The sequence below is a fragment of the Cherax quadricarinatus genome, unplaced genomic scaffold, assembly GCF_038502225.1.
Source record: "Cherax quadricarinatus isolate ZL_2023a unplaced genomic scaffold, ASM3850222v1 Contig39, whole genome shotgun sequence".
NCBI classification, from domain to species: Eukaryota; Metazoa; Arthropoda; class Malacostraca; order Decapoda; family Parastacidae; genus Cherax; species Cherax quadricarinatus.
The window spans coordinates 97,894-107,500 of NW_027195065.1; the positions used below are offsets into that span (position 1 = coordinate 97,894).

Below are 9,607 nucleotides of genomic sequence, written 5' to 3' on the forward strand. Positions count from 1 at the left end.
ATAGCTACAAATTCACAGTAACAGTGGGTAAATACTAACTATATACTGCACAGGGCAGTACACATACATACCAGCTTATGTCTACCTCGGCTGATGCTCACAGATAAACTGACAGTGTGAAATAGAGGCAGCCTCAGGAAGTGAGTGACACGTACTGGACAGGTCGATCTGGGCTACTGAGTGACTTTTGTCCTGAAGCATACTTGTTAAAATACTTTTGGGTTTCCACACACTTAGCTATATATTTCTTCTTTTCTAATACTGTATATTAGTTTTTGATGTTTATTGTTATTTGGTTTAACTTTATTACTTACTTATAATAGGTTTACTTTACAACTTTATATACTAAGACAAAGTTAACAATAATCCTCATACCGGGTACCGCATTGTTTTCTTGATTTTCAGAATTCACAACTTTTTTTCTGTCACCTCTCCATTACCCCCCAGTTTGGGAACCACTGCTTTAGAGGATGAACGACATTCAAGATTCACTCTTAGAGGATGAGCGACATTTAAGACTCACTCTTAGAGGATGAACGACATTCAAGACTCACTTTAGAGGATGAACGACATTCATGACTTACTCCCAGAACTCCTTGACAGGGTCGGTGATATTAAGGACGTGGACCCGGGAGAGGTTGCCCACCCTGCAGAACGACTGGTTGGCCGTGGTGTTGAAGGACTCCTCCCAGCACTCCAGGTCACTACGGGCGTAGGGCGACACACAGGTGGCAGTGTTCCACCAGTTGTCACACGACCCCCACGGCAACTCTGGCGCCAGGGGCGGCGACGGAGGGTGAGAAGAGGGTTGAGATTAGTAGTGATTCCAGGGTGTCGGTAGAGAGGGAAGGGCGGGTCAAGAGGGGAAAATGAGTGGATCTAGAGGGGAAGGTAGAGCAATGACTAGGACTTGGAGGGTGATGATAGGACCTGGAGGGGAATTATTATTATTATATTTATTATGTAATTATTATTATTATTATTATTATTATTATTATTATTATTATTATTAGCAGTAGTAGTAGTATTTTATTATTAATATTATTTATTATTATCATTTTTATAATTACTACTGATAAAGTTATGAGGAAACGCTAAACCCGCAGGTATTACCCAGGGCCTTGGGGAAAAAAGATAAGGGCGATGCAACCAGGTTTGATCCAAGAAAGTTGCAGGGGTGGCTCGGGTTCCCTGGATCAAGAGCTCTTCGCCTTTGTGATGAGTGAACGTAACTACTAGGTATGTATCTACCGCTCAGTAGGTGACACAAGACACCTACTTAACACCTATCTCTTCACCCCTCTGGCTGATCTATCCCACCTATTTTCCTGTCTATCCCACAACCCATCCTACCCATCCCCATGATTTTTCTTCACTTAAAAAAATGGTAAATATATTTGTGTGTGTGTGTGTGTGTGTGTGTGTGTGTGTGTGTGTGTGTGTGTTTGGATAGTAATGTCTGAGGTAAGATTTATTACGCGGCTCCGTGACGTAAATCATGGCAACTTTCTCAATTTTTTCGGAATATTACTGCAAATGCGGGGAAATTCGAAATATACTTTTGAAAATGTGTAAATAAGGTTCCCGTAAGAGGGCGGACAGGTAAAGAGCGCGACGTGTGTGCGCGGCGACGTGTGTGCGCGGCGATGTGTGTGCGCGGCGACGTGTGTGCGCGGCGACGTATGTGCTCGGCGACGTGTGTGCGCGGCGACGTGTGTGTGCGGCGACGTGTGTGCGCGGCGACGTCGCGCACACACGTCGCGCGCACCCTTTACTGTAGCATCACCAGACCGTAAGAACGTCAACTGCTGACGTGGATTGTATACCTGGAGTATACCTGGTGAGGGTTTCCAGGGTCAACGTCCCCACGGCGCAGTCTGAGACCAGGCCTCGTGGCGGATCAGGGTCTGATCAACCAGACTGTTACTGCTGTAGTGGACGGTCCGTGCCCATTCCCCACGGACGAGTCAGTGGCCGTGACTGAACAACAGGATGACAGGTGTTAAGCTGTAATGCAGTTACCACGACATAGAGACATAGATTCCTCTGTATCAGCAGCTACACGACACCACTTACATTAATATTATTATAATCATAACTAAGCGCTAAGACCACAAGGGTAGGACGTGCTAGAGCTTTAATATACTTGATCAGAGACTAGTGAGGGTGGAGAGTATAACACAGGTAGAGTTAGTAAAGTCGATGAGCAGTGCTAAAGTATAATTATCAAAGTTAGTGTAACAAATCTGTTGCTATCAGAACGTCAAAGAGGGAGTCTGTGTCAAAGGTGGGGCCGTCGGCGAGGAGGGAAGATAAAGTAAGGGGCGTTAGAACGGTGATGACCCGGAAGGTAAATTCTGCGTGCTCGCTGATAGACAGACAGGACTTATAGATGCACAAGACAGCAGCCAGGTGCGTCCCACCGTGGGACGCACCTGGCTGCTGTCGTGCAGAGGCTTCGACAGGTGGTAATCCCACCTGTCGAAGTCTCAGTACACTCCCATATTTATGGGAAACTTAAAAAAAAAAAAACAGAAGGATGCGAGTCTTTTTTGGCTTACATGTTTCTTCGGACACCTGAGGACACTCCAACTCTGATGACGCCATTTTGGTATTGATGTTTGTGAGATTTTATTTGCATATCACGAATTGTCCATTTGCAGTATTTTTTTTATTATTATTTGATTAGATGCAGAGATATACGACGGCAGTGAAGGATGAGGTAATGTGTTATGAGTCTTACAGAACTGCCATGATTTGTGTCTTACAGAACTAGCTGCCATGGCTCATGTCTTACTGAACTAGCTGCCATGACTTGTGTCTTACTGAACTAGCTGCCATGACTTGTGTCTTACTGAACTAGCTGCCATGACTTGTGTCTTACTGAACTAGCTGCCATGACTTGTGTCTTACTGAACTAGCTGCCATGACTCGTGTCTTACAGAACTAGCTGCCATGACTTGTATCTTACAGAACTAGCTGCCATGACTTGTATCTTACAGAACTAGCTGCCATGGCTCATGTCTTACTGAACTAACTGCCATGACTTGTATCTTACAGAACTAGCTGGCATGACTCGTCTCTTACACAACTAGCTGCCATGACTTGTATCTTACACAACTAGCTGCCATGACTTGTGTCTTACAGAACTAGCTGCCATGACTTGTGTCTTACAGAACTAGCTGCCATAACTTGTATCATACAGAACTAGCTGCCATGACTTGTGTCTTACACAACTAGCTGCCATGACTTGTGTCTTACAGAACTAGCTGCCACGACTTGTGTCTTACAGAACTAGCTGCCATGACTTGTGTCTTACAGAACTAGCTGCCATGATTTGTGTCTTACACAACCAGCTGCCATGACTTGTGTCTTATACAACTAGCTGCCATGGCTTGTGTCTTACAGAACTAGCTGCCATGACTTGTGTCTTACACAACTAGCTACCATGATTTGTGTCTTACACAACTAGCTGCCATGACTTGTGTCTTACACAACTAGCTGCCATGATTTGTGTCTTATACAACTAGCTGGCATGGCTTGTGTCTTACAGAACTAGCTGCCATGGCTTGTGTCTTACACAACTAGCTGCCATGACTTGTGTCTTATACAACTAGCTGCCATGACTTGTGTCTTACACAACTAGCTACCATGATTTGTGTCTTACACAACCAGCTGCCATGACTTGTGTCTTACACAACTAGCTGCCATGACTTGTGTCTTACACAACTAGCTGCCATGACTTGTGTCTTACACAACTAGCTGCCATGACTTGTGTCTTACACAACTAGCTGCCATGACTTGTGTCTTACACAACTAGCTGCCATGACTTGTGTCTTACACAACTAGCTGCCATGACTTGTGTCTTACACAACTAGCTGCCATGACTTGTGTCTTACACAACTAGCTACCATGATTTGTGTCTTACACAACTAGCTGCCATGACTTGTGTCTTACACAACTAGCTGCCATGACTTGTGTCTTACACAACTAGCTGCCATGACTTGTGTCTTACACAACTAGCTGCCATGACTTGTGTCTTACACAACTAGCTGCCATGAGTTATGACTCAGCCTCATGTGATGTTTTAATTAAGGAGGCAGGAAAGAAGAACAAGAAAGATACTTACTTCCAGTGTAGACTTGGAAAAAGTCACAAGTGATGGAGTGAGAGGAAAAAAAAAAGAAAGTTTGCTTTAGCACATAGCAGAAGCAGAAGCAGCAGCAATAACAGCAGCAGGAACAGCAGCAACAGCAACAGCAACAGCAGCAAAAGTATAAGCATAAGCAGCAGCAGAAGCAGCAGTAGTAGTAGTAGTAGTAGTAGCAGCAGCAGCAGCAGCAGCAGCACCAGCAGCAGCAGCAGCAGCAGCAGCAGCAGCAGCAGCAGCAGCAGCAAAAGTATAAGCATAAGCAGCAGCAGAAGCAGTAGTAGTAGTAGTAGCAGCAGCAGCAGCAGCAGCAGCAGCAGCAGCAGCAGCAGCAGCAGCAGCAGCAGCAGCAGCAGCAGCAGCAGCAGCAGCAGCAGAAGTAACACATTATACCATACTGACACGAACGTACACATTCACTCACTAGGGAGAAACATAGCTAGATCAAGAAGTGATATAATGAGAGGTCACACTGTTATGAGAGGTCACACTGTTATGAGAGGTCACACTGTTATGAGAGGTCACACTGTTATGAGAGGTCACACTGTTATAATGAGAAGTCACAGTGTTGTAATGAGAGATCACACTGCTATAATGAGAAGTCACAGTGCTATAATAAGAGATCACAGTGCTATAATGAGAGGTCACAGTGTTATAATGAGAGGTCACAGTGCTATAATGAGAAGGCAGTGTTATATTGAGAGGTCATAGTGCTATAAGGATAGGTCACAGTGTTATAATGTGAGGTCACAGTGTTATGAGAGGTCAGTGTTATGAAAGATCATAACAATGAGAGGTCATAGTGCTATAATGAGAGGTCGCAATGTTATAATGTGAGGTCACAGTGTTACGAGAGATCATAGTGTTATGAGAGGTCACGGTGTTATAATGATAGGTCACAGTGTTATATTGGTAGATCACACTGTTATGAAAGGTCAGTGTTATAATGATAGGTCACAGTGCTATGAGAGGTCACAGTATTATAATGGTAAGTCACAGTGTTAATGAGGGGTCACAGTGTTATAAAGAGAGGTCACAGTGTTATAATGATAGATCACAGTATTATAAAAGGTCACAGTGTTATAACGATAGGTCACAGTGTTATAATGATAGGTCACAGTGTTAATAAGAGGTCACAGTGTTATCTGATGTCAGTGTAATGAGAGGTCACAATGTTATGATGGGTCATAGTGTTATGAGAGGTCACAGTGTTATGACAAATCACAGTATTATGAGAGGTCACAGTGTTATGAAAGGCCACAGTGTCATGAGAGGTCACAGTATTAATGAGAGGTCACAGTATTAATGAGATGTCACAGTGTTATGAGAAGTCACAGTGTTAATGAGAGGTCACAGTATTATAATGATAGGTCACAGTTTTATCAGAGGTCACAGTATTATAATGCTAGGTTACAGTGTTATCAGGGGTCACAGTATTATAATGAAAGGTCACAGTATTATAATGCTAGGTTACAGTGTTATCAGGGGTCACAGTATTATAATGAGAGGTCACAGTGTTAATGAGAAATCACAGTGTTATAATGACAGATCACAGTATTATGAGGTCACAGTGTTAATGAGAGGTCACAGTGTTAATGAGAGATCACAGTGTTATAACACAGATCACAGTATTATGAGGTCACAGTGTTAATGAGAGGTCACAGTGTTAATGAGAGGTCACAGTGTTAATGAGAGGTCACAGTGAAAGCTGGAACATTAACATTCAGTGACAGTTAATAATCTAAACAAGAATCTAAAAGCATCTTATATATTCAAAATTAATTAAAAATGCTGAAAAATGCTTATAGAAATGTAACACACACACACACACACACACACACACACACACACACACACACACACGGTTGTGAGGTTTACATACACTGAGAAGTCAGCACTAGGAACCAGCATGCGCTTCATTAAGTCAGTGTTAGCGGCACTAACACACTCACTAGCTGCCGTATCTTGCCACAGCAGGAAAGAGGATGTGGAACAGGTAGTTTCCAAGACAACTAGAGCTGAATAAGCCTGATCAAGACAACGTTTTGCTCAAGGAAAGCTCTATCAAATCATGAATTGACAAAGCCCTTCACAGAAACGTTGTTTTTAACAATAACGTCTTTGCTTGTGAGTCGGCTCCCTATCTCCCAGAGTCGCAGGATATACCGTACGTGGTGTAGGTGTTAAGTAACGGGTGTTGATACGTGTGCTCCTCGCATTACAGTCGCTGGTTCGTCTGCAGGCAGTAGCAGCGTCGCAAGAGGTGCAGTTAGTCATTACTTGTATTCTGTAGTCTCGCATCTCTTGTGATTGATTCAGCATTTCTCTCTTGTTTTTCCTCTTTATGAACAAACATGGCGTTATACCAAGTTATGACTACACATGAACTGTTTGTGTTGTGTGAGTAACAAGGACATCCATGCTCTTGAATTGCTTGTGTTGTGTGAGTAACAAGCACATCCATGCTCTTGACTCCTCTTGCTAATCCCCCTCAGATGCTTCACCTACAACAAACTGTAATAATCCCCATAAGTGAAACAGATAGAAGGATCATCCTTCCGACAGGTAACACCACAAGCACTATCATCCACACAGTTACGCTAAATATAACTGAATGTTTTTCCAGGGTTTTAAAGCTATTAGTGTAAACACTGAAACATCTACTCACAGTGACAGGGATACCCACCTGAACCTCTACACTATTCCCTGTATAGGTGCAACAGACTATTGAGAGCTAATGTCATATCACTCTAACACAACGATTCACGAACACAGATACAGTATGACTAGTATATATACATACCATTTATAACTAATGCTGAATTCAGTGCAATAAAGACTTCCCTGTCGTGAATTGGAATATACTAAGTTGGTCATTAAAGAAGGAAGCAGACACTGCAGGAAACTCTTAAGAGTTTGCGGAAATGAAGTGTCTGAACACCACAGGAGAGAACTAAGTAGCAGTGTTTCTCTTCTTCCAGAAACATTACTGGGCGGAACTAAACCAGTGATAGTAATACAACAATACCTGACTAATGGTATTCCAGACATAATCCTCCCGTTGCTCCTCTACTGCTGTAACGGCAACCATAACCTTGTATTTCGGTGCTGCTTGCTACCATTGCTGAGCATTTATAAAGGAACTTAGTGTAAACAGACTTGACGGATGGTGTGGCAGCCAGGCATGGGCTCGGTTACAAGTGTTTCCGCCTGTCTCCTATATACTCAGACAATGATAACTTTCTTGAACACCATGTACTTGATTGTCCATTTATTGAGGAATATAGAGATAGACAGTATACTAACCTGTATGATATCTAAATGAACATAATTAGGGAAAAATAGAATGCAGGAAATTTTGAGCAACTATATCCTAAATTTGCTTGTAGCAGAAAAAATGAAACACATTCTAAATAATCCATAGCTAACGGTACTCCTATGAGTTGTTTTTGTGGCCTAGTTCCCACGCCTCTGTGTATCACCTTAACTCGTGCGCTGCCATCCTCAGGATTTGATGTTAATGATTTGGAAAACCGACGAGTTGAAGAATAAATCACTGCTCCCATCATATGCTGAACTTTTCTCAAGATTTATGAACTGAGCACATGGGATCTAGACTGAGGGACTGATTACCTCAAACTCCTCATCTTCCACCGTTCTTCTCTGTATTGGACTGAAGAATCCTCTGGCTGGCAAAATGTTGCCTCAATAAAGATTCCCAAATGCTGAACAAGTGTCTCATTTTCCATCCTCAGGATTAGTATGAATGTACAATAAACCAGCCACTACTATCCTCAGGATGGATTTGGATGTAGGAATTACTGTGGGTTTCCATAGGTTCCTGGTTTATATTTTGGTTGTATTATATTTCCCACAGTGGGTACACAGTAAACCAGCCACTGTCATCCCCAGGATGTATATGGGTGCGCGGTAAACAAACCGCTTTTCCCCTCTGTACATTGTGATGTAGCAAGACCAGCGGCACCACACAACTAGCCATCTGTTGACTGAAAACACGTCTCAGATGAATCTTGTAGCCGCTGACTTGATAAAGACAGCCATAAACAAAACTGTCAACACTAAAGTCTTGTTCTTAACGCTGGTTTTCGCACGTTTTCACCCCCACAACAAAGTGTTACACTTTGAGAGCAATCTGCTTACCACCGAGAAAAAGATACCTGCGAGACATATGCTTCAGTTTGGCCCTGTAATTAATTAAGAAGAAATAGTGTTTGGAGGAATTATATTATTATCATTGTTGGGAAGCCCTAAAACCGTATGGGGCCAAAACAAACATTATAAACAGTCTCTCAGAGTGTGAGAGTAAATGCCACAGAGGTTGTTAGTGGCATTAGGTAACGAGGTAGAGGAAATCCAAGTCGTCTGGAAGGTAACAGGAGACAGGAATCTCTCTCTCTCACTCTCTCTCTCTCTCTCTCTCTCTCTCTCTCTCTCTCTCTCTCTCTCTCTCTCTCTCTCTCTCTCTCTCTCTCTCTCTCTCTCTCCCTCCCTCCTGTAGTCTGAAAAAATAACAGGAGACAGGAATCTCTCTCTCTCCCCCTCCCTCCTGTCGTATGGAAGGTAACAGGAAACAGGAGTCTCTCTCTCTCTCTCTCTCTCTCTCTCTCTCTCTCTCTCTCTCTCTCTCTCTCTCTCTCTCTCTCTCCTCTTGTCGTCTAGAAGGGAGGCATCTGGTAAACACTTTGTGTTAGCTTGTTAGCTTGTTAGTTTGTTAGCGTGTTACCTTGTTAGTTAATTTGTTAGTTTGTTTGATAGTTTGCTAGTTTGTTACTTAGTTTGTTAGTTGGGTTTAAAACCGATTAGACTTAATCTTTCGAACATGGATTAACCTAAACTCTGAAGACGCACATCTCTGCTGCTGCTGCTGCTGCAGCAGCAGCAGCAGCAACCAGACTGCAATAGAGGATGAGAACATGACTTAACATGACTTACGGGAGGTGAGAGACATGAAGAAGTAGAAAAGACCCCAGGCTAAGACGATGATGTAGTAGATGTTAAGCCAGACTGACATGACCGCCGCTCCGTAGCCAACACCTGCAAGAAACAACAACACCTGCTCGTCAGTACCATCCTGGAGCTGCAGGTAACGTGAGAACACCTGCAAGAAATGTGCGTTAATTGGAATGACTGAGCAGTGACTAGTCGTTGAAACCACACTAGACCTGTCGTTAAAACCATGCTAGACCTGGTGGTTAAAACCACACTAGACCTGTCGTTAAAACCATGCTAGACCTGGTGGTTAAAACCACACTAGACCTGTCGTTAAAACCATGCTAGACCTGGTGGTTAAAACCACACTAGACCTGTCGTTAAAACCATGCTAGACCTGGTGGTTAAAACCACACTAAACCTGTCGTTAAAACCATACTAGACCTGTCATTAAAACCACACTAGACCTGTCGTTAAAACCACACTAGACCTGTCGTTAAAACCATG

General features: G+C 43.1%; 1 protein-coding gene across 1 annotated transcript in view; it reads right to left on the minus strand.

Moving 5' to 3' along the window:
- Nucleotides 1-9,607, minus strand: part of LOC128684365 (sodium- and chloride-dependent GABA transporter 1) — a 189,506-nt gene that overhangs the window by 31,069 nt on the left and 148,830 nt on the right. The window contains exons 4-5 of the mRNA XM_070079904.1: nt 9,104-9,205; nt 585-771 (exon numbers count right to left, since the gene is read on the minus strand). Coding sequence (XP_069936005.1) covers nt 585-771; nt 9,104-9,205 — 289 coding nt within the window. The remainder of the gene's footprint in view (nt 1-584; nt 772-9,103; nt 9,206-9,607) is intronic.